General features: G+C 44.5%; 3 protein-coding genes across 5 annotated transcripts in view; 2 read left to right on the top strand and 1 right to left on the bottom strand.

The window, feature by feature from the left end:
• MYOZ3 (myozenin 3) overlaps positions 1-10,620 on the top strand; it is a 25,535-nt gene extending 14,915 nt beyond the window's left edge. The window contains exon 7 of one of the 2 annotated variants that reach the window (XM_075009746.1): positions 10,301-10,620. In XM_075009746.1, coding sequence (XP_074865847.1) covers positions 10,301-10,445 — 145 coding nt within the window. In that variant the 3' untranslated portion in view covers positions 10,446-10,620. Of the gene's footprint in view, positions 1-63; positions 1,927-10,300 lie in introns of those variants that run through there. The other variant, XM_075009745.1, reaches the window with a different exon arrangement.
• On the bottom strand, positions 2,493-15,577 carry RBM22 (RNA binding motif protein 22). Of its 2 annotated transcripts, XM_075009744.1 has the most exons (11): positions 15,399-15,577; positions 14,363-14,416; positions 12,763-12,792; positions 9,496-9,628; positions 8,608-8,708; positions 8,278-8,450; positions 6,843-7,043; positions 5,829-5,993; positions 5,311-5,399; positions 4,574-4,705; positions 2,493-3,815 (listed from the first exon to the last, which is right to left on the bottom strand). In XM_075009744.1, the coding sequence occupies exons 1-11, from the start codon at positions 15,450-15,452 to the stop codon at positions 3,685-3,687; spliced, it is 1,263 nt and encodes a 420-aa protein (XP_074865845.1). In that variant the 5' UTR covers positions 15,453-15,577; the 3' UTR covers positions 2,493-3,684. The 2 variants fall into 2 exon arrangements, with proteins under 2 accessions (XP_074865845.1, XP_074865844.1); XM_075009743.1 differs by lacking the exons at positions 12,763-12,792; positions 14,363-14,416; positions 15,399-15,577 and adding an exon at positions 10,693-11,304.
• The window catches only part of DCTN4 (dynactin subunit 4), a 19,404-nt gene continuing 10,166 nt past the window's right edge, over positions 15,480-24,717 (top strand). Inside the window, exons 1-6 of the mRNA XM_075009742.1 lie at positions 15,480-15,740; positions 17,597-17,667; positions 18,214-18,392; positions 20,032-20,075; positions 21,848-21,955; positions 24,110-24,183. Coding sequence (XP_074865843.1) covers positions 15,606-15,740; positions 17,597-17,667; positions 18,214-18,392; positions 20,032-20,075; positions 21,848-21,955; positions 24,110-24,183 — 611 coding nt within the window. The 5' untranslated portion in view covers positions 15,480-15,605. The remainder of the gene's footprint in view (positions 15,741-17,596; positions 17,668-18,213; positions 18,393-20,031; positions 20,076-21,847; positions 21,956-24,109; positions 24,184-24,717) is intronic.

A 24,717-nucleotide genomic window follows, 5' to 3' on the forward strand; every position in this document is an offset into this window, starting at 1 on the left:
TATTATCCATTCCTAAGACCCCTCCCCTGGAAAGTGCTAAATCATTTTCCTTTGTGCATGCAGGACTCCTATCCCGTTTGGTGGGGCACTACTCAGTGACACATTCCCCGTGCTTGGGTTGGAAAAGGAGGCTCCGACAGACACCCAGAATGGCTTGGAGCTCGTTTGGAATAGACCAAGCTTTAACAGAGCAGCCCAGGGCTGGGTCCAGCGTTTACCAGAGACAGAAGACCTGTAACGTAATCGTACTCCTTTCTCCTGTCCCCCAGATGCTTTATCTACTAGGCTCCAACTTGCTTTGTTTTAATTTGCTCATAGAGATACTCCTTAGAACAGAGGAGGGGAGTAGATATTCTTACCTTGGCACCCTGCGAAGGCTCAGTGACCTAAGCATACCATGACAACCCACAACTAGCTCACACAAAGGGCCATTCCTGGACTACCCCGTTGCAAGGTTTTCTTGGGTGCCTGCTATAGTAGCAGGGGAACAAGCTGACCATCCAAATTCTCACTGATGGAACAAGGAGATTCCAGTCAACTTCCCTTTCCCTCATTACACTGTGGAACAATCTGACTGGAGGAGAGACACTATGCTTTCTGCTACGGGGGGCAAATAGCAGAACAGCCCATTGTCATCACATCAAGTCACCTTGCAACTGTTCTGCTGAAACATGACACCAGCACTGACAGGGGGTGGCTGCTCAGAAAATCAGCTTAGGAGCAGTGCTGTAGAAATCTAGTTTTGGCAGCGAGGGCAGAGGGAGCGAGAAGGCGGTGGGGTAACTGAAGAGCATGGGTGGAATAAGTTGCTAATGGCTTTCTAGCACAACAGATAACATGTTAAAAGAAATTACATCTGGCTCCATTAAGAAACAGACGTGGGGCTGGGCCTGGGATCCACCAGGCAGAAACAGGCACTGCACAGAAGGGCGGGAAGTGCTTGTGACCACCAGTACTCAAACTGCAGCAGGAACCATTTTCCACATGAGCTGCTGCTTCCGTTCCTCTCCCAACAGCTTGCTTTACGAGTTTACACACCACCGTTTTAATAGTTACCCCCCCTTTGCTAAAATTGTATATGATCCTGCTCAATTTTCTTCTTTACTTCAATAATGGCAAGGATGAATCCCTGACGACTGAAGATGCAGGACACAATTTTACCATCGACAGTGCCGTAAAACACCAGATTCTGTATGCAAATAATAGTCAGTCTGATCATACAAATCAATGCTTGATGAAAACATTAAAGTGGAACCACTTGGGGAGAAAAAAAAACATCCTACGTAAAAAATCTCTCTAAATAAGGCTGAAAGCGGAAAGTAGCGAACAATGGTGTTTTGGCCACAGCCTTTTGAGAGCACACAGGCATAGCTCAGAGAACACAGCTACCCATTAAAGAAAGAATGCTACAGAACAGGCGCAGAGCAGAACCTGCGTATGTTCCAGACAGTGCCACTCACTGGGGCTAACTGAAAAGCTCTAGCTCAGCTATGCACTTTCTACATTGTTTAGTAGTTTGTTTTTTTTTTTAAACTCTTATAACCTTGCAAAACTCATCTGTTTAATGGGTATTTTTTTCATCATCGTTAGGCTAGGCGAGTAATTTTGTATCCAGGTTGGTAAATGTGCAGTTTTAAAAAGCTACGTTATTTGTAAATAATGCAACATACAACCACTGTTTCTAATGTTGCCAACAAGACCATAGGGAGAAGCACGCACCTCAGATAATTACAATTTGGGGAACACCACAGCAGTGCAGCAGCCAAGCAAGGAACTTTAATTCCTCTTTGCCCCCACCCCAACAGCACAGCTGAGCAAACTGAACAAGAGTTAGTCTAAGCATTTAAAGGTTTGTGCCAATGAATGTGCCAATAAAGGTTTGTGCCAATGAATGCCCACCCGCCCCCCATTTGCCTGTGAGCTGAATGCCATGTTCACATTCAGAAGTCTGGTTTGAGAAAATAAATCAGCTCTGTTATAAAACCTGTCCTGGTCCAACACCTATGAAATTGGTGCTTACAAAATGAGGCACTGACTGGCTTGAATCAAACCTAGTATAACTGGGTGCTGTGCCAAGCTTCCCCTGGACAGATCTGTCAATGGGTTGCCAAGCTTGGTCTGTAACACGCTATTCTGGGAACTGCTAAACAGTACCCAAGCTGTGCTGTATTTTGATACCGCAGATTGTTGAGCGTTAAACCTGAGAACAGCCATACTCATCTGGCTGTTCAACTCATATGCCAAGTTGAAACCCAAGTCTCCAATGACGAAAGGCCGGCATGCTAGCCAAGTGCGCCCCCTGGAGTTGTGTACTCTCCTCTGGGAGCATCCGGGGCGCCTGCAATGTCCGTCCTTCCCCTTCCACCTAGGCAAGGCCGTATCCTTACATTGCAAAGAGCAGTGCAATGACCCAGAACTCTAGCTACCACACACCCACCTTCATCTTTGCTTGGACAGAGGGTTCAGCTAAACCAGGTCAGCCAATACTCAGAGAAATTGTGCCTCTGGCAGCATGATCCAAACATTTGGAAAATCTGCCCATTTTAATTAAGAACAACAAAAAACAGTAAATAAGGCTTTGGAACAGGTCTCATCACATGGTTTCTGTTTATCAAATCATATCTACAGATCAGGTACATCAAAGCACTTGACTTTTAGATCTTAAAATCCCCCACCCGGACTCCTACGCACTGTATTCAATTACAGTCTTTATGCAGAGAACAGATACTCCAGGGTGAATAATGAGCACAGAGCTCTTTAAAAAAAGAATGACACCATCTGTCAAATGAAAAATGGTTTGGTCCATTTCACAGGTTGAGGGCCACAAAAAACCATGGTTCAGATTGGATAAGCTTGCAATACGAGCGCTACCTCATTCCTATCAGTTTCAGTAGACAGGTTCATTCCCTAAGGTGAGGGGCAGGAAGGTCCCAGTGGGCTTATCTGAAATAGATGGCAGCTCAGGCAGCTGGGTCACGTCTGAATCGGCAGCAGGGGAACTGTATGCATTATCTAACACTTAAATGACTGACTATAAGTGCTAAGGATTCTTTACTTTTTCCTCACGCTCAGAAGAACAGCAAGCAGAAAAAGGAGAATAAAAAAAAGTTACATTACTTAGAAAGAGAAATCCTTGGCAGTTGTGTGCCTCGGGCTTTTCTCTTTCCCTTTGTGTCCCCTTGGACCATTCTCGCTCAGTGCTAGAAAAACTGATATCTTTCTTCAATAACAAATCACTAATTATTTGACTCCAGAATGAATATTCTTAGCAAAATCTCCCATTAAGTCTGTATAAGAGACCCCAACGCACTCCCAGGTGTTCCCTACTTAGGCTATCAGACTGGCTGAAAAGGTGTGGCTCTTTTCCCCAGAAGACAAATTTATTTCAAAATGTGCAAAACTGAATACACTGATGGGATTGGAACTCTAGCACAATTCATTCACGGACCCTCAATCGCAGCTCTCCTTGTTCTTCCTTCCCTCCCTCCTCCCCCCGCCCATGACAGTAAGTGAACGATTCAGGTTATATGAATGATCAGATTCGCTAGTGGTAATACCACAGAGCTCGGCCTGCCCTGTTGGTGCAAGCAGGGAGCAAGGCTCAGTCTCCAGCTTGCCCACAGCGGAACATGGTAACCCCAAAAAAATGATGTCTACTCAAACAGAGAACAGGTCGACGGGGTGCTAGGGAGCGTTGTGCTTCCCAGCATGGGCACCCATCCTCTGTGGGTCTTGAGAAGGGTAGTGGATGGGGCCGGGGGCTCTCATGAAGGGAGGTGGAGGCCCCATGGTGTGGAACATGTGTGGCCCAAAACCTGCAGACACAGAAGACAAGTGTCAGATTACCAGGCATCCCACTGGAGTCTTACACTATTGCCTATTTGTCACTCAAGCCAGATAAGCAAAACATACCTGTGCATATAGAAAGGGACCCTGCCCTTTGTCCTTCCCCACTTCCTGGGGAATCCCAATTTACTCCCTTGTAACTTTTTTTTTGGGGGGGGGGGACTGGGGGGAGCTTAACGGCTAGCAGAGGACATGTTGCTAGTCAATGTCAGAGTGCAATTCTGCAAGTGCCCGTCCTCCTGCTGCCTAATATATGCTGAACTTCCAAAGATTTTGTATTTCACTACTGCACATCCCAGAAGCACTCAAGTAATGAGACCTAACATGCAGCTAGACAAACCCAACACTCCCTGAAGTTCCACGGGGATAAGGCTTCACATTTTGAATATACAAGTAGTCAAATACTGCCACTAACATTCCACCTGTTTAGAGTCACCCTTAAAAGTTAGGACCAACATGGGGTTTACACTGCTACAAGATAAGCCCTGCACAGTTTATGGGATTCTCCAGGTACTGAAAAATTTTGCATCAAACATATTTACAGCACAGGCAGGTCTGGCTAACAAGTGGCCAGATCTACAGCCCCAGCTGTTTATTAAACCCAGCTCCCACTTAGTAGGTACCACACAAGACTACCCTTACAAGGCATCTGCCAGGAAGAGCTCTGGCTAGTAGAACTCTTTGGCAAAGGACACAGTTCTACCACTCCCCACGAAAGGAGAATTACCTGGAGGTGGCGGCGCAGCAATGCCAGGAGGCGGTGGCAGGGCAATGTTAACCACGGCTGGAGGGCCACTGGGAGGTAGGTTGAAGTAATTTGCAGAAGCCTCTTCTTCTGCAGCGGGAGGAGGGGGAAGAGCTTCAAGACACAAACCAGCCTTGGTTACTGGTGAAAGCTATCAGGCAAAATACAAACCAAGTGCCCACCCCTCACGGCAAAGGGAGAGCTGCAACCAGCTCCCCGCTGGTGGTGTGTATCTAACACTGCTGCAGAGTGCCAATGAGAAGCCTGAACAACAGCTTTGATCCCCTCCACACGTTTTGACCCTTCCACATCAAAGCCACCTGAATCCAATCCCAAATAACTGGGACTGACTGCGCCAATAGATGACACCGAGTGAACACCACACAACCCGACTTTATACCACAGAAGGTCTCCAAGATTTAAGTGCTTTTATTCTAACCACTGTAACTTTTCAGTCACCCTGTAAAAAGGTCAAGTCACCTGGAATTTCCTTCTAGTAAAAGATGCCTTCACTGCACACACACAAGACTCTCCAAGCAGCTCTTATGTGAACACACATTCACTAACTGCCGGGGGAGTGGAATGTACTTCTGTTCCCAAGTCCCAGTGGTGCAAAGACCAAACCTAGAAGGGTAACTCTGTTCTGTCGCATGGCAGCAAGTGAGCTGCTGGTCTGTAGTCTGAGAGGCCAGACATTGGTCTGGAACTGTTTCCCTTACCTCCAGGGAGTCCTGGGACTGGCTCCAGCTTTATACCGGATTCTGTAGTACCGTCTTTCTCCTTCTCTTTCCCTCTTGCAGCCTGAGACCTGCAATCCAAGCCAAGTGCATTACAGCTGAAGAGGGCAGTGGCAGAGTGGGCAGACCCTCACTAGAGAAAGTTTCACATCACCCAATCCAGATCCACTGCTTCAGGCCAAAGTTCAGGAATTTCAGAATGTTAGCAGCTGGCTCAAAAGGGAGCAAATGTTGTTTTTCCCCCGACAGCAGCATATCCCACAACAGAATTTCTCAAAGAGACCCCATGCCAAATACTCTCCAATACCTCACTCCCCAGCAAGAGACAGGCAGTCCAATAAATACATGGCTCTTTTGCATTCCTGGCTCGAGGCCCCAAGACAGCTTCTGAGCTGAGTAAGGAGCAGTACATGACTCTGATGTGCTCAGTGAACACTATCCAGGCAAAAACCTACAAAATGGAAACAAACGCTTCCCTGCCCCCTCTCCCACTCACTCACCTCCCCCACTTGACATTGAGTCTGCGTCCATTGACAATGAGCTTGTTAAAGGACTTCTCGGCAGCCACTTCTGCAGCTTGCCGCGTGGCAAACTGGATGAATGCGCACTGCTGCCGCTGCACCACGGTTATCGTCCGGATCTCCCCAAACTGGTAGAAGTGATTTCTGTGAGGGAAGAGCAGCAAAGTGGGATTCAGCTCCTATTCCCCATAAAACACACATAAGTCTCGCAAGCTCACACCCTTTCTCCTCTAGACCACTGATTCAAATCTGGCATTAGAAAAGAGAGAGGAAATGCCTGTCACAGAATTTAATCCTGGCACACAATTATGCAGCAACAGTGCCAGGCTCGAACAGTTTCTGCAGAATTCACAAATTAGAAGGGTGGAGGTTGCATTTAATTATTAAAGAGTAAAGTGGGATCCTCAGGGCACCAGTAGCAATGATGCCCTCTTGGGGGATTTCTGGTGGAGGTTGGAGGGGAAGAGAATTTAAACATGCACACATACTATGTTTCCTCTAATCTTTTCTATTCAAGTGCAGAATAAATTTTATGTGCACTGAGGCATGTGCAAATGTGCACCATCAACAGAAACAAAGTACATTGTTGGGTGGTCCGCTAGTCGGCTGGGAAGCACCCGAATCTCTCCTGTGTGGCCACACCAGCACTCAACTTACATGGAACACAGCAACATCTTGTGCGCATCAACTAAACCTTATTTCCACCTCCAAAAACCCTGCATCCCTCTAAACAGACACATAAACCAGCTTTTGGTTAGGGAAAAGGGAGCAAGCCTGGTCCCTCGCATCTGACAGGTACGGGCAAATGACGGGGCTGCATAACCAAGGGGTGAACAGCCCCCTTCACCCTCATTCAGGCACAGCAACCTTAACAAGACGATGGTGAGAGAGGAGCCCTGTGACAAGCAACTTAGAAAAACCTCAGCAAGTTCATTCTCTATTATGAAGGCATCAAGCTGGAAAGCAAATGCAAATGCCGATGTACCAACCTACCTCAGATCAGTCTCTGTGATGGTGTCTCCAAGACCTCCTACATATAGTGTGGTAATGGTCTTGTCATCAGGAGGATCCAAACGAGGCATGGTTGAAGCTCGTTTCAGAAGCTTATCAGCTACAGGATCATTAATACCATAGTAACGATCTTTAATGTTTTGATCGGCCAGAGGATCATCTGGGTCTGTAGGTTTCTCATGTCTGAAGTATGGTCAACAAAGCGTTTTGTAACATTGTACTGTCACAACTGCAGCAGACTAACATAACTGCAACAGACACCTTTTCCTTAATTCTCAGACAGACTCTTAACAGCTAAAACTATTCAAATAAATCACACCACAATGAAACACAATTAGAGCCTTAAGAACTCAAATTACTTACGCATTTATTTTTGCATACACACCCTAGAGTTTTAACAAATGGCAGTTTAGACAGCTCAATGGGTAATATGAAATTACAAGAACCAGATTTCAAACAAAATCACTTGCTAAGAGGTGTTCAGATCTCTGACTGGGGGAAGTATTTTCTGCTGCAAGGACTCAGAGAATGAACAATATCAGAGAAAAGGTGCGCTTGTTATGTATTAATGTTTCAGCTCACTGCTCAATATAGGCAGTATCATCAAGAAAGATCTTGCTGCAAAGGGATTCATATACAGGTGATAAACATCAAGTTAACATCCAGTTTCAGAAAGCCTTTGTCAAGGTCTTTTTATCAAAGGCTTTTAAGCAAAGTAAGCTGCCTTGGGATAAGAAAGATCCTCTCATGGACGTGTAACTGGTTAAAAGACAGGACACAAATGATATAAATAAATGGTCAGTTTTCAGAATGGTGAGACAAACAGAGGAGACTCTCCGACCCCCCAGGTATCTGTACTGGGACCAGGTCTGTTCAATGTATTTTTAAATGAAATATGGAAAGGGGCAAATGTTGAGATGGCAAAACTGGAAGACAAGACAAAACTACTCAAAATTGCTAAGTCCAAAACAGACTGTTAAAGGGATCTCTCAAAACTGTGAGGGGATGTAGTAAAGGCGAAAAGTATAACTGGGTTAAAAAAATTAGTTGCATTCATGAAGGACAGCTCCATCAACAACCACTAGCCAAGACGATCAGGGATTCAACCCTGTGCTCTGGATGTTGTTGCTGGGAATGGACAACAAGGAATGGCTCACTCAATAACTCCTCTGCTTCCTCTATTTATTCCCTGTAAAGCATCTGGCACTGGCCACTATCACAAGACAGGCTCCTGGGCTAGATGGACCAGTCTGAACCAGTATGGCCATTCCTTGGTAATTTTGCATGCAACAGCTGAAAATATGCTTATGAATACACTGCATTACTTCCATTTTACTGGAGAATTCCCTACATTGCAAACAGGGGTGCTATATATCTGACCACAGTTAACGTGTTAGCTTTTCCAACAAAACAGTACCTGTATGGACACTCTTCTCCTCTCTTGCACTCCCCTTTCACCCAAAAGGAACAGATGTGGGGTCGGTTGCGTTTATAGTACGGGGTGGTCCGAGCCAGCTTAAGCAACATGTCACTGGTAGACGTAGCTTTTCCTAGGGCACCAACTGGTCTTGTGCCATCAGAGTTCGAAATCTAAGCAGCAGACAAGGAATGCATATTTCATCACCTGAGACAGAAAACTGATGCACCAATCAGACCAACCAGGGAGTTTAAGATTATTCAGTTCACTCAAGCTATAGCACAAATGAAATAAGCCACCAAGAGATTCTGTTACATATGCTTTTCTTACTTCTCTCTCCATGTTCTGGGTGTAATACTCTTTATTGACATCAGATTTAGGCATGTCATCCTTAAAAGAGAGTCCTGCATCTCGAACCTGAATAGGTAAACCTAAAATGAAATTTAAAAAAAATTATTATAAGCATACATTAAGGTAGCTGTATTCAGAGAAAGGACTCCTGAAGGGAAGTTAAACCTGTATTAATTTGTTGTTTTACACTGCATTAATTAGTATAATCAGGATAGTATTACTTCACCTGCCATGAAAGGCAAACTGAGTAAGACTAAAAGTTCATCTAGTTTCATGATCATTTTTAAAAGCCTCTGCATATTCTACCGAAAAATATTTAACAGTGGGATTCAGTTAATCCCAAATATAATTCCTCCTACATCTAGAGTCATTAATGGAACTATTTTTATTCTTGTCAGCAACAGAAGCGGGCAACACCATGATTCCAATCCTCTGTACATTCAGAGTGTGGTCCAGTTGGTATCAAAGTCCAAATATACTTGGAAATTGACAGCAACTCATTAGTATAAACACAGTCAATCACACCACAGCACTAGCGTGTATGGGAAGACCTTATTTTAGAATGGATAGAACTATTACACATGATTTAGTCTTTAGTGATCTGGAAAGTTTATGGTCAGACAGGAGCATCATGTGGCATATAGATGTGCCTTCTAGTGTATAACAAGAGGTCATAATTAGATTGGTACAACTTCTCATACAAACTTCATTGTATAAATATGTATCTCTGTGTCCTGGGTGCACAGAGTCATAGAAATACATGTTTATTTAAAGATTCATTAAAGCTATGCAGAGAGACAGTAGACAAGGAGAGTTATGTCTCAAGCTGTACTTCCAGTTGTTGATAAATTAACCCCAGCTACACACCATACTCCAGGTCAAGCAAGCAGGTCTGACACACATTCTTCAGCTTGCTGCATGTCTGGCACACTTCTGTCTTCTTAAAGCGCATTCGAACACCTGGGCACCAGCGGAACACTGTGAAGGGCCTGGCACAAATCTGAGACACAGAGCAGTGAATTGTACTACTCTAACTGCAACAAGCAATGCCATTAGTATTCAAGTTCTCAAGGAAACTCCACTACTACTACTACAGGCGTCCTCCCTTTTAACCACTTGGTTAACATGTTAAAATGACTTAAAACACAATATTCCAAAGTACTCAAAAAGCCCAATCTTTTCTTGGTTGCCCCATTATGATATCAATAAAAAGTTATTGCTGGACTTTCTTGCAATGATCTTAAGAGTCAAGCAACTATGCTCAAAGCACAATGCAAGGACAACTTCTCCATTGTCCACAGAGATGTCACCGAAGGATCATTAAAGCTAATTTGCAGGATATGGTTGCAAGTTACACGCTTCCTAAGACAGTAGGAGGTTCAGCCCATTTGGCCACAGGGATTTAGGCCCAGAAAAGGATAGCCTTACTGTGAAGTAACGCACACAGTCTCTATAGGCAGGACATTTCTACTTTCATTGTAAATGTGACTTGGTGAAACAGCAGCTGGCTCTCAAAACATAACTGTTTTCATTATGAAAAGGAGATGGTGAGAGGGAGAAGAGGGAAACAATATATTTTAGCTCCTCCAACTGAAATCAATACAAGGTATGCTGCTTTACCTTTTCAAGGGATATTACTAAAGGTTTCTACTGTCCCCTTTTTGTAACACAGAGACTGGCATATCTCAGGGATACTGAACATGAACCACTTGCTGGCAGGTGAGTTTCTGCGATCCAGAGGAAAGCAATGCATCATCTACCACCCATTTTCTCAAGCGAAAAGTAAACGCATTTTTAACAGGAAGATGATAGATTGATTAAATAAGTTCAATAGTAATCCAGCCTCGCATTAACTCCCACTATGTTATGAATTTTTTTTGGAGTAACAGCACCTGATAAATCTAAACATTTAGCTTTGAGATGTCTTTTCCTTTCCCTCTACACCTTCTACAAAAGTTGTGTCAGTAACGTTCCCACCAGGAGTTCTCAGCACTGCATCCATAAATCCACTAAGGCAGGATGGGGAACCCTTGGTCTGCAGTCTGGATCTGCCCTGCAACTTGCCTTGATCTGGCACGTAAGGCTTGGGGCTCCTATCCCCAGCATCAGGTCCACTGTGGGGTGCGGAGCTCCCAGCCTTCTGGACTGGAGTCGGGCAAGCTGGGACCAGATCCAACCCAGGAGCACTGCTTGACGGGGGAAGAAGCGGCTCCAGCCTTCTGCATGCCAGCGCTGCCACTCCCTCTCCCTCATCTGGGGGAAGAGCAGCACAGCACTGCCTGGAGAGGCTTTTCCCCTGACACTCTAAGGCTATGTCTAGACGGCGCCCTAACCTCAAAATACCTACACAATTTGCACAGCTCATTTTGAGTACATTTCGAAATAGGCTATTTTGGCATGTGGCTCTGTTTAAATGGTGTCACATACCAAAACAAAGCCCTATTTCCAGGCATCCCTGTACTCCTCATGTGATGAAATTCACAGGGATGCCAGAATAGCACACCCATTATCTCAAATATTGTTTTGAGATGACAGGAGTGTTGCATAGATGAGGGCAGCTATTTCAGGATACGGCTGTATAGTCAGAGCCTGATTGACCAGAACTGCAGCCAGAGAAGTGGGAGAGCTGTGCCAGGTAATCTCCCGCTCCTATTACTCAGCCCCCGCAACCTCAGCCCCCTCCTGCATTCTTCTCCTACCCAAATCGCCCACCCCACAGCCTGCTCCTCCACCTTCCCAGGTTCTCGAAGTCCCTGCCCACTCCTGCACCTTCTGTTCCGTCCAGATGCCAGACACCAAGCCCACTTCCAGGCACCTCTCTCCTGCACTGAACCCCGTTTGTTTTTCAGTCATGACCCAAGACCATACAGTGTGGATTTTGCTTTTGCTTCTCACTTGTGTAGCCCCCAACTGATTTTTCTGCGGGTCAGTGGCCCCTGAACCAAAAAAAGGGATGGGTTTGAAGAGCAATACCACGCTATCCTGGGACGAGAGGAAAGGAGCTTGGACAACTACATTATTAGGAGCCACTAATACAGCTTGAACCTCTCTAGTCTGGCACCCTTGGGACCTGACTGGTGCTGAACAAGAGAATTTGCCAGACCATGGGAAGTCAACACTGCCTAGGAGTATTACCAACATTTCCACTGCTTACTGGGCTATTAGAAGACATTTAGAGATAAAATACAGCTAAATAATAGCACAGAGCATTGAGAGGCAGGACTAGTGCCTGGTTGTCTGGCTAAGTAAAAATCATACTGGATTATGGATGTTGCTGGATGAGAAAGTGCTGGACTAGAGAGGTTCAACCTGTACATATTACAAAAGTAACACAGAAAAGTACACTCCAAATTTTGGGTTTAGTACACGCAAAAGATGATTTTATAAAGTCAGTGTTCTTACTGAACTGTTTTCATGATATATACTAATTATGTCTAGTTACTGTTTTTTTCAGATGCAATTATTCTCTCGTGGGGTCTGAAATATAAATTTTAGAATGCTGCTCTCTTGTAAGGGACTGAGTGAAAATGAGTGGAATAAGAGAACCTGAACAATCCCAAACCAGTTTTTTAAAATGAATAACCAACTAAATAGTTAAATAAGGTTAATAAACCTGAACATTTATCAGAATTAATAGTTAAGGGTCCAATCCCAAAAAGATGTACAATCATCAGTTACTTCATTCACATGAACAGCACTGCTGATTTAATGAATAAGTCACAAGAGTTATTAATTTCTTGTATTACTGTAGGGCCTACAAACTCTAGTCAAGGACCACTGTGCTAAGTGCTGGAGAGTAACAATAAGCTACGCTAAGACAAGAGTGTTAGATAAAAGACTACAGATAGAAAGAGATGGGAGGGTATACAAAGAAACAATGAAACAATATTGGTCAGCATGAGAAGCAGAGAGCATACTAATACCTTAACTGTTGTCAAGTTTTCAAAGGCATCATGGCATTCACATGCTCAAGGGTTCGCAAAATCCAACTCTTAAAAGTGTTAAAATGAGTAAGTAAGTGTTGGACACTATCTATTGGATTGATAACTGCTATTTTCAGCATTATATCTTAAAACAAAATGGAAACTTATGAGTTAGTCCCGAAGTCAACTCTTCTACTGAAGACAAACATACCTTGCATTCTTTTCCATATTTCTCTTTGGTCTGAAATAAAATCAAATGAGAGTTACCATAAAAAAGCCACAGAATAACAGTCAACACTATGATCTCCTGCATTACATCCCTTAGGGAATACTTGATTTCATTTCTTTCACCCAAATGTCCACATGCTTCACCATCACAGCTTTTGCATAATTTCTCTCTGTGGTGGTTGCATTTGGAGAAATATGCTCCATGGCTTTGATTTATTCTTGAGAGCCTTTGGACAATAAATGGGAGGAAATCACTTGGAACTAGCTTTCCCTCTAATTTCCCACACATATGTGGTAGGGGTGAGGTCAAGGGGGTCATAGCGTGCGAAGGGGCTCAGGGCTGAGAAAGAAGGTTGAGACAGAAGGGTGTGAGTGGTGGGGCGAGGAAGATGATCAGGGGCTCAAGGCTGAGACAAAGAATTGGAGCGTGAGGAATGAAGGCTTTGGTTGGGGGTCCAGGCTCTGGGGCAGAGCCAGGAATAAGGGATCTGCGGTGCAAGCTACCTCAGGGCTATGGCAGAGAGAAAGGATGCTCTCCAATCTCCCTCTCTCCCTGCAGCAACACATGGATAGTGGGTGACTCTCCTCCAGTCCAGGTCCAAGGCTAGGACATTGGGATAGACACCTCTCCCACAGCTGCAGCAGACTCAGGCCAAGGTTGGAGAGCCAGACACAGCAGGTCATGACCAGGACTGGATTCAGGCACCTCTCCTCTCACTGCAGCAGGGCTGGGAGAGAGGCATCTCACCCCACTGCAGCCCCAAGCACCCGTGCGGCACTTGACAGGCTCCCATTAGGCCCTGCACCTTGGAGAGAATTTTGTTCCAAACCTTTCCAATTTTTATGATGGCAAAATATTCAGTATAAAATCCTTCAAAGAAACCCTCAGCTTTGACTTTTAATATCTCTTTTCTAAACAATGACAAAACAGTCAGAGGTCTATCATATACAAAAATAAATGCTCTATAGCTAAACAGAATTTCACAAAGACTAAAGCATATTTAGGGAGACGAGTGGAGGAAAGTGGATGTTTAGAATGACAATATATTGTGTGATTGCTTTATCTTTTCCAACCCCAGGTACAAATCGGACTGGTGACAGGTACACCGTCTGCCACTGAATAGGTCAATGTACTCAATAAAGAACATGAATATAAAGGACATTCAAGCACCCTTCATGAAAATATGTCAACGAACATGTCAAACCACATTTCAAAAACCAGGGAAATCATTAATCTTTCAATATCTCATGCGTCTCTAAATCAAGAAGAGAATCAGCATCAACGTTATTACAGAAGCCATGTTTTTGCCATCTTTTATGCTTTGGCTATTAGAGAAGTAGTCTTAATGTCTGTTCAAGGTTTTGACAGATTGATTTGTTTTGATCATGTTGCCCATTCCCTTGGCTAATCCCAAGATCTAGCCTTCTTCCCTTATGAGTGCATTTGCTGCTCAAGAAGCAGCACACAGAAGCTGGCATGGATTTTGGCATCTCTCTAATACCTCATTTGTCTGATCTCATTTTTGTCCCCTAAACCAGCAATTCAGTGCTAATCTCACCATATAACTTAAATAATCACATACCATTCGGATATAGGGGTTTTCACCAAGGCATGTCTGACACAGAATGGGGAAGTCCTGCATCAAGGACAGAAAAAACAGTTTAGAGCTCACTTTAGATTACATCTCTAACCAACAGCAACACTTCTGCTGTCTCCTTCTCACAGATTAAAGGGTGGACTAGAGATTACTAATTCGAAGATCTGATTACCCAAAGTGGGGGCCCCCACAATGTCCCACCCAGTTACTAGCTGAAGACATGTGAAGAGCCCCTGGCTGCCAGTTATTTTTAACTAATAAACACTCTTCCCAATATACGTTAAGATCCCACATTACAACGTGTCCAGGTCAGACACTAGCAAGGTCAGGGCACCCATGGTCTCAGGCAGTATTCATCTCTGTCACAGGGCTAAAATTTAAGAGGCAGAAAAAAGAACTGCCCTACAAAGCCTTGTATTCCACACAGAAGAGGGGCCCGGGCTAGGAACCTCACAGCACACAGAGCCACACAAGGCCACCCACAAAGGACGCTGAAGGTTACCCAATACGGGCTAAAGCAGTCCCCTTACGCGCCATGGACAACAGCTGCTCTGGCTGGGTCAGAGCGCCCTCACCTATGGTGAGCCGAGACCGTGACTGCTTTGGCCCGGCTGGAACACCCCTGCACGCGGCTATCCCAGGACAGGCCCCTGCGGACAGGGGTTGGTCCGGTGGTGCCGGAGCAGCCTCCACCCGCCGCAAACGGGGCACTCCAGCCCGGCCAGAGGGCGGGGGGCTGCTCCAGCCCAGACGAGCTGCAGAGGCCTCCCCAGCTGCCCCCATCTCATTTAATCAGCTCAACAGTTACACGGGATTTCACACACCTATCCTGTGGCCCCCTGCTGAGGACGCCCACCTCAGCCCCGGGGCAGGGCGAGCGGCTCAGGTCTCCCTCGGCCGGGCCCTGCCGCACAGGGAGGCTAAAACCACACGGCGGGAGGCCCCGCTCCCCACGGACACTCGGGAGGGAGCACAGGCCCTTCAGCCCCACAGCAGACCGGCCCCTAGACCCAGCCCTTACCGCGTCCTCCCAGTTCTGCCGGTTGTAAGTGTTGGAGCCCAGAGACGTCGCCATCTTCGAACCAGCCCCAGCACCACGGACCGGAACCGGAAACCCCCTCGTTCCTCCCTCCTTCCGCCGGAAGCGTATTCCAGGTCACGTGGGCGCTGAGTGGTCACGTCCCGTGAGGCGGGGCGAGGCGCGGTGGTTCGGGCCCCGGCTGCCAAGATGGCGTCGTTGCTGCAGTCGGAGCGGGTCTCGTACCTGGTGCGCGGAGAAAAGGAGATCCGCGCGCCGCTCTCCCAGCTCTACTTCTGCCGCTACTGCAGCGAACTCCGATCCCTGGAATGCGTCTCCCACGAGGTAACCCCCAGCGGCCGGGCCGCCGCCTGCCGAGCAGGAGGCCCGCGAGCGGGGCAGGTCCCTAAAGTTTATTGGCCGCAGCGCCTGCCACTCAAGTCTTCTATTCTTCCCATTGGCTAACTCCCTATGATTGCGAGAGGCCGAAGTAGCCCTAGAGCCCTCTGCGATTGGTTTGAATACATGTGTGGGTGGGTTTCTGCCATGTTTGGCTTATCGATTGGCTTATGTCTCTGTCTGTCATCTCCTGATTGGCTGGAGTAGGCCCCGTGGGGTGGAAGCTACTTGGCTCTCTCTGGGCTGTAAGTAGGTGGCCTCCCTTGACAGCCTGGCGTTCTACGTGGGGTGCCCCTCCCTCTGCCGGATATGTATGCAGGGATCAGTCCCCAACAAGCCTCTCGCCAGCGGCTGTGCAGTCTCCCCCCACACTTTGCCCAGGGTGGCCCCCACCCCTGGTTTGAGCTGTCCAGAAGTGTTTTTTTCTGCTCCCCTCCCCCATGAGGGGCTGCCCCTTCCCTGTTGTTCCCCCTGCACCCCGGGACAATTCCCGGGTACCCTTTGGTAGGTGGGCACCCCACAGAGATCCACTGTAGTCTGACTACACTGGTCTAGGAGTCTTGACTGCCACTGACTCACTCCCTGGCCCTGGGTGAGGCCTTTTGTGGCTGGTTTCCTTGTTGTGAAGCTGGCAAGAGGCTTGATAGTCCCCCAGGATCTCAGGGGGATAGTAGGGAGTTATCTGGTATAAAACTTCCTCCGAACACCAAGCAATGAATGCTAAGCACTTACAGAAGGTAGTGGTATGAATTTTCGGTCATCATTAAACTGTCATTGGCATCTGAAAACCACTGATTTGGTCAGAGTCCATATTCAGAGGTGCAGTTTTGTAGATTTTTTTTTTTTTTTTAAGGAACATCTTTAGTTTCATCTGGACTAGAGATTTCTTCTTGTATTTGAAATCAGCATAGATTCTGCATGTAAGAATTTGTTTTTCAGGGGTGGAAACGTTCATTCAAGATCAAGGGTTTTTCACACTTAAGGTCTAAATAGTGATCAGCTGAGGTGATGAATAGAGAGTATGCCTAGAGACTACTAACACGTCATTGATCATCACAGTTGTATCAAACAAAACACAAGAGAGATGTGTTTAGAAGCCTGTATGAGTTATTTTAATTAGTGAGGTCTCAGTCTCAAGGTTGCTAGTTTGAGCATTGCAGAGATATAATCATAAAATGATTCTCTGCCAGAAGTCAGGCTACTGATTTGGTTGTATTCTGAAATAGCTAAAGACTTGTAAGTAAAACATCTGCTTTTTAAAATCTTTAAGCATATATTAATGATGTAAAGGGGATAGTAAACTATCTGAATATGTTGTGTTTCTCTACATGGTGACTGGGCTAATCATCACATTCAGATGGGAAAACAGGAAGGCTGGGTCTACACTGGCAAGTTCTTTTAAAAGATTTTTTCGAAAGAAGGGTGCTCTTTCAAAAGATGCCAGGGAGCATCTACACACAGAAAGCATTCTGTCAAAAGTAAATCAAAAGAATGCTGTGCTCCTTTCGAAATCGCTCTTCCTTTCCCGCAGAAGAACACCCCCTTTTGAAAACTTTTTCAAAAGAGAACATATAGATTTTCCACAGGCCCTTTTTTTCGAAAGAACAGTCATGGAGCTGATTTTTCAATGGAGCTGATTTTTCAATCCATGGCCTATTCTTTCAAAAGAGTGGGGTGTGTATGGATGCTCTCTTCTTGAAATCATACAGCAAAGTGTTTTAGCTGCTGCTGCTGTCCTGTCCTATCCAGAAATATACACAACATGAGGGGATGCATTGACTTCTTTGTCTGTTGTTCACCAGGTGGACTCTCACTATTGTCCCAGTTGCCTGGAAAATATGCCATCAGCAGAAGCTAAGCTAAAGAAGAATAGGTATGATTGGCTGCTCCAGTACTTCAACGTCTGCAATGTTTTTCAAATGCGTCCTTTTTAAAGCACTTTACTTTGAGCAATTTTTTCTCTAACATTAATAATCCTCTTACCATATGTATGTACTGTTCAGCACCATCACCATAATGTCCAAGTTTCTCATCTCCCTCTCCTGAACTGCTGTGTTAGGTTTTGTCTTACTTAGTAGTGATCCCTTGTGGAAATGGAATGTAAATGTTGTGGAAATGGAATGTAAATGTTTTGTTCATCTTCTGTCATGTTTCCATGTTGTGAATTTACATATCCCGTTACTAACTCATTCTGTCCATGCTTTGGCTGACTTTTTCCAGTTCTGTTCCTTTCCTTAGTCAATCTACACGAGCAGAGTATTTTCCCAAACTGCTGTGAGACCAAAAAGGCACCTTTTAATTCTGAACTGCTGTCCTTGAAGAATGTTTCTCAAAGATGCTGCAAGATGTTCTTTAGGAACATTTCTCTAAAATGCTACCAGTACCCTCGTATCTCATAACTTCCCCTTGTCTTTGATAGGTGTGCTAACTGTTTTGACTGCCCATGCTGCATGCACACGCTTTCCACCAGGGCAACAAGCATTCCAGCTCCACTTCCTGATGACCCAGCCAAGACTACAATGAAGAAAGCATATTACTTGGCCTGTGGATTTTGCCGCTGGACTTCCAGAGATGTGGGAATGGCAGATAAATCTGTTGGTGAGTAAGTAGGTATTAAAGACAAGACTGTGAGTAATGTTGGAAGGGAATATTTGTTCACAGATATTGAATGACAAAAATCATTCCCAGGTTTGTTGTGCATGTAACCCCAGTAAAATTTAAGCACAGGGTCTGAGCTAGATACTTCATCCTGCTGGTAAAAAAGTGATCTTACCACTTAAGAATTCTCGGGATTGAGAAGTGTTAAGATTAGTTAAATGGTACTTTTCGTTTTCTTCTATAGTAACATCACGTGCTTAATAAAAATCCAGGCAAATTAAAAACGCTTTTTTTTCTTAATAAGAACATTTCTCTGTATAGCAAACAACAGTAGTATTAAATCAGATTTGTGAGCTGATCATCTTGACAGTGCAAATGTGGAATGTACTTTATTAGGACTCTGTCACTATTGTAAACTGATAATTCTGATACTTTTATTAAAAAAGATAAAATATGAATATTTTGAAGCCTTTTTTGGGGTCAGTATTTGAATTTAGTTTTTTCCCTTCAAGGCATTTTTCAATTTTATAAATTAAATCTCCTACCCAGCCTGGAATATAACAAATACAGAATCTGCACAGTCTTACAGGTTAGGTCAGACTGTTATGCCACAATGCTGCAGATGACTTTACACAGACAGATCCCTGTGTCTATGCGAAGCTCCTGCGACTGTTGTTTAGAATGAGTCCAGCTGCAAATTCTGAAGTCAGGGATACTGTCTTGTATTGAATAGCCTAGCATATATGAGTGTTACATTTTAAAATACTGGATGTTATAGTGGTGGACAAGCTATGCTGAGTTTGTCTTGCAATGGAAACTTTTTGTTTTTGTATCTCTGTCTTACCATCCAACAATAATTTAAACTATCTTTTGTATTATTTTTCTGTAGGGTTTGGCTCTCATGTAACTAAATCAATACCACACTCTTTCTCCTTCCTGGGATTTACTTTTTTTTTCCCTGTCATTTAATTTCCCCATGTGTCATTTCATGATTAGAGAACTGTAGATGATTGTTTTAATACTGCGTGATTAGACTAAGAAAATTTAATAATGCTGTGAAAGGTTCAAAATCAGTTATGATTCTTTAGTGATCTTATGTAAACTGGCAGGTGATGTACAAATCTGGGACTCATTCATGGAACGATTTTGAAAGTGGTAATCAGTGGCTCTTGTTCACTCTCAGATATCTTAAGGGATGTGTTGGGAAGAGATGCAAACTAGCGTACATTAATTCATCTGGAAGGATGCTGAGACTGCCAAAAATTTTGACTTATAAAGTAATGACCTCTCCTGTCTACTGTGTAAATAGCAGTAATTGAGGCTCCTTTTGCTGTAGAGAACGTGATTCTTTACAAGCAGATTGTTTTTAAATGTTATCTAAAAACTGATCAAGTAAGCTACTTCTTCATGAAGTTCCATATGCATCACCTTCCAAATAGAGGATCCTCATGAATCCTTCCAAGATTTCTGTGTAACGTTTCACAGCATCTGTGCTGCTGTTGGTAGCAGCCCCCTGGCATGGGGTTTTACTGTTAAATCTTGCCGGATGTTGACTTAGGTCCAATTGTTCTAGTTCCAAGCACAAGGAATATGAGACTCTTTTTCTTCTCAGGACTATTGCCTTTTTGTTTTCTTTCAGCCAGCGGTGGTTGGCAGGAACCAGAGAATCCGCATACACAGAGGGTAAGTGAAGGGGAGAGCATAAATCTCTTAAGGGAGGTCACATACGACAGAAAGACTCTGGTCTTGCTTTCTTAGATCAACAACTTTCTTCATCTCAGTTACGTCTGAGAAAGCATCTGTTGCACGTAGTCACGAGGGCAGAGTCTTGGCTCAATTCAGCAGAAGGAAAGTCTTTTGGAGACTGTCAAATCCAACTATAGCTGTAACATTTTCTATCGAGATCCTTCTCCTGAAAGATTCCAAAGTGCTGTGCAAATGACAGTGTTGAAATGCCACCAGCTGGCACAAGGAACTTGTAGTGAGGGAAGTGATAGGGCCAAACCACTACCCTCATGAAACACACCATGAATATTTAACACAACAGATGCAAAACCCATTGACACAGCTCCTCCACTGCTACAGTTATCAATACCTCCTCACAATATACCTTTCAAGGACCATATCAGAAGAAGCCACATTCAGGATCCATGAGTCCTACGTATGCCTATCACCATATGGGTGTACCGCCTCTAAAGCACTGAATGGCCGTGCAGCAACTAGCTAGGTGAAACAATAAAATTACTATGCTTCTGAATGAACTCACACCAAAAAAAGGTAAAAGACAGAAACATCCTATTTCCTGTGGATGGACACTTTTCACACAGTGATCACTCCATATGTGACCTCTTAGTCCTCATCCTCAAAGGAAACCTGCACTACACCTTCAAAAGATGAGCCTGGTAGCTTAAATTCATAACTTTACTACACGCTAAATGGCATGGTCTTAATGAAGACACTGGATGTGGCTTCCTACAGCAGACTGTGACCCATGAACTCCTTTTTCAGTGCCGTGACTACAGAGATGTTCATGGACCACTTTACCTTGATTGGTCTCTCACAGGGTATGTTGACTATGTATGGTAATAATCTGTTCCACCTTGTATTTAGGTGGGATACTCTGAGCAGCTGCCCCTGAGCTGAAGAAATTCTCCGCATGAGCTCAAAAGCTTTTCTCTTTTACCAAGAGAAGTTGGCCCAGTAAAAGATGTGTACCTCACTCACCTTATTTCTCTAATGTTTTGGGACCAATGGTTACAAGGCCATTGCAACCATGAATTTTTAATGGCAGAGAGTGGGTGTGATTTTGCTTTCATGGGCTTCATAGTTTCTGTGTGTCATTTTATTAAGTTCCAAACAGTTTAATACACATTGGATGGATTGCAGGCTGATTTGAACTTGGCAGGAACACCTTTATTTTAATTAACTTGCAGAGTCTTAAAGAAAACATTTGTTTGAACAGAATTGATTTTCTGATCATCCCTTTCTCTAGACCTGGAGTTCGTCTGGTCTTCAGCATAATACATCTTACTAGCCTCATCCTCCGCTAAACTGAGAAGGAGGCTGCGAGTTGTACTTCAACCAAATTTTTCTCCACTGGCCAGGCAGTGCTGTCTGTGACTTTGGAGAGTGCCGGGGGTTGCACCCAATAGCTTGCGCCAAGTCTCAGTCACCGTGGTAGCAGGGAAGTGAAATTTGGGTAATGTTACCTGGTAGACTTGGTCTTGAGATGAGTCATTGTAGAGCTTTTTAGAGAAACAATGAAATGTCTGCTCCTGTTGCTCATTGCGTCATAAGACTGTAAGACAGCTACATATCCTCGGCGTACGTCCTTCAGAATAAAACCAGTATTGGCAATGGAAGAAAATACTTTACGGGAAGGAACGTTCTATAGATGGCCTGTGTGCCATAGTGTTTTGCCCCATACCTAACTGGTCCTTTTTTTGCCCCTTCAGATTAACAAACTAGTTGAGTATTACCAGCAACTGGCTCAGAGAGAGAAGATTGAGCGAGACCGTAAGAAGCTAGTGCGACGCCGAAACTACATGCCTCTGGCCTTTTCGGTGAGCTGGGTTGGTGCTGCTCCAACAGTAGGAACAGTGAAGCACAGAGGCAGGGCTTCCTAAATGCCTCAGTTTTGAAGATTAGATGAATAGTAATGCCTGCCTAAAAAAGGGACATCTGTCAAGAAGGATTTCATGTAAAGAACCTATACTCAGGGCTGTCTGGACAGTGGTAGGATCAATAATCTTCCATCCACATATTTCACTAGTTCCCAACTGCTCCAGCCACTGATCCATGGAGAATCTCAAAATGTACTGCACAGACTGTGCGTTAAGGGGTCAGTTCAGCCGGCTCTGAAATGCAGCCGTTTCTCGTGTAAGGACATGGTTACAGCTCTGCGCCATGTAACATAACAATGTTTTTTAAAGGATAGGAAGAATCTATATTGAAACTGTCTAAGGGGTGGTTAGATAAAACACAAATGCTGGAGTTGGAATTTAGCCAGGATTCCAGAGTTAATCCTTCTTTATCAGGTTCTGTACAACTGGCCAGAGGTTCACAAGATAGTTCTCCAAATACCCTCCTAATGCAGGATTGACATGTGTTATCTGCTCCAAGTCATAACTGAAGCTGGGCTTAAGAGTTTATTAAAACCTGAATGGTGCATTTACTGCAATTGCTAGAGAGAAGCTTAATTTGTTTAGCAAAATAACACTCTATATGCTTGCTGCCTTTTGGTTAACTGTGTAACCAGCCTGCTCTGTGCATTTGCTCTTGTCTTACGGCTGCATTTTTTTGTCTCCGTTGCTACCTGCTGCTTTTTTGGGCGCTCTTCCCAGCAACACACAATACACGTAGTGGTAAGTCGCTTCACAGGTTCTGCTGGTATTAACGCTCTTGTAGTGCACCTAGAAACCACTCACATACTATGATGGCTCTGAAGACCAGTAGAGTTTCATTTTAGCATCATTATGAGGTTCATCATAAAGCTTGTATTTCAATAACTTGTTTGTTTTGGAGGGGGGTGGGGGCAGGGAGCATCAGACATAAGATATGTTTGAAAAATAGCACTTTCTGACACACTGCGTAAGACACAGTCCCTGCATAGGCTAACAGGGCTACGGGTGTGGGTATCAATAATATGGGTATCAATAATAATCGGCTTCCCACCAATCAGCCCAACCCATCAGCTGAAACCCTCTCCCTTTAGCTTCAGGTGAAACAAATTCTGACCTGATAGGATGAGCCTTGCAGCATTTCCCTGAAGGTCTGAGAAGTCGGGTTCTGTAGGCCCAAAATTGCAAGTCCTCCACCTTTAACACCCTATCTCCAGCTGAGAGCTAGTAAATCAATGAGCACCTCCAGTTGTCCTTGCCCATTGTAGTCATGCCTTGATAGATAGATTTAGGGTGTGTCTACCCAGCAGCCTGCTTGTGAAATAAACTATTCCAGAAGAGCTAATCTGGAATAGTTTATTTTGAAATAATGCTGCTACACACAAAATACATTTTGATACAGTCCTTAGCTATTTCGAAATATAGCATTTACGCACACAGAACCTATTTTGAAACAGAGCCATTGAGCACATTATGGCTTATTTTAAAATAGGGTCTATTCCCTACCTAAACGGTGCTTATTTCGAAATAGCAATGAGGATTACCAATTTTGAAATGTGACAACCACCATTTCGAAAATATTTCAAAATAACGGTTTCATTGTATAGACGCTAGCATAGTTATTTCAAAAAGAAGTCTTATTTTGAAAAAACTTGTGCAGACCTATCTTTAAGTAGCCGGGTTCCATACCATACAGAGTTTTAGTGTATATTCCGCTTTCTCTGTCTACTTCTGATGGCAGTGCAGAGTGTTTCAGTTTGTAATATCCTCACTTTAACCCACATTTTTAAGGTAAGCGAGCAGCCATGTTCTGCATTAACTATAAACTGTTACCTTCAAGCATATAACCAAGTTCAGCACAGAATTAAAGCTTGATGTATTTCACAATATACTTCTGGCCCTCCCGACGGGCAAAGTTATTTATATTTTACTAATAAGATTAGTGGAGAAAAATCGCAAATTGTGCACTCTTTCAGTTTGCTTTCATTTGCTTTGGCGCCCTGTGCTCATCATGCTGCTGAAGGCTCAAGTTTGCTGTTGGGCGTGTCCTCACAGATAGCAGATCTGGATTAGTTGGTATTATTTTCCTCTTTGTAGGACAAATACGGCCTTGGAACCAGACTCCAGCGTCAGAGGCCTGGGGCGCCCCTCAGTGCTCTTGCTGGACTCTCGTGAGTTTTGGGGTTTGGTTCGTTACCAGCAGGAGGAATAAAGGGGATAAATGGGAAAGTAAAGATATGAATTCAGAGAGCTGGATAAGTTGTCCAATAGTATTGGAAAAGGGCTTCATCTCTAGAGTAGATGGAGAAATATTAAATGTCATGGCAGAGAATGTGGAATCTCTGATGAATCTCTCTCTTGTCACTCGTCCATTAATTCACCCTCCTGCAGGCCTGCCGACAGGGCAAAGGGCCAGCTGCCCCAAGGACTAGTAATTCAAAAGGGCCTGGGACTCCTGAATGCCACCTGGAGTCTTTTAACTAGCCACTGGCTGGCACCCTCCAAGTGGCAGTAAAGGGCAGGCAGAGGGAGGCTAGTTCCAACCCTAGGCCTTGTGCCTGAGGCCCTACCCCTTCCTGGAGCATGGAGCCCCATCACCCACACACACAGCTTGCCCTGGGTCCTGGAAATTCTGTGTGCTGCTCTGTTATTCCTAGATATTGCAGAGATCTCTGAATGGAAGCTAATGAAATGCAGTGATTTCA

This window comes from Carettochelys insculpta, chromosome 15 (genome assembly GCF_033958435.1).
Source record: "Carettochelys insculpta isolate YL-2023 chromosome 15, ASM3395843v1, whole genome shotgun sequence".
In the NCBI taxonomy this organism is placed as follows: Eukaryota; Metazoa; Chordata; order Testudines; family Carettochelyidae; genus Carettochelys; species Carettochelys insculpta.

Coding starts and splice junctions, on each gene's coding strand:
- RBM22 (XM_075009743.1), bottom strand. CDS start 10,881: ATGAGGGAGAGGGAGTGGCAGCGCTGGCATGCAGAAGGCTGGAGCCGC. Junction 5,400..5,828: donor CTCAATGTCAAGTGGGGGAG/GTGAGTGAGTGG, acceptor CTTGGATTGCAG/GTCTCAGGCTGCAAGAGGGA. Junction 3,816..4,573: donor TGCTGCGCCGCCACCTCCAG/GTAATTCTCCTT, acceptor CTGTGTCTGCAG/GTTTTGGGCCACACATGTTC.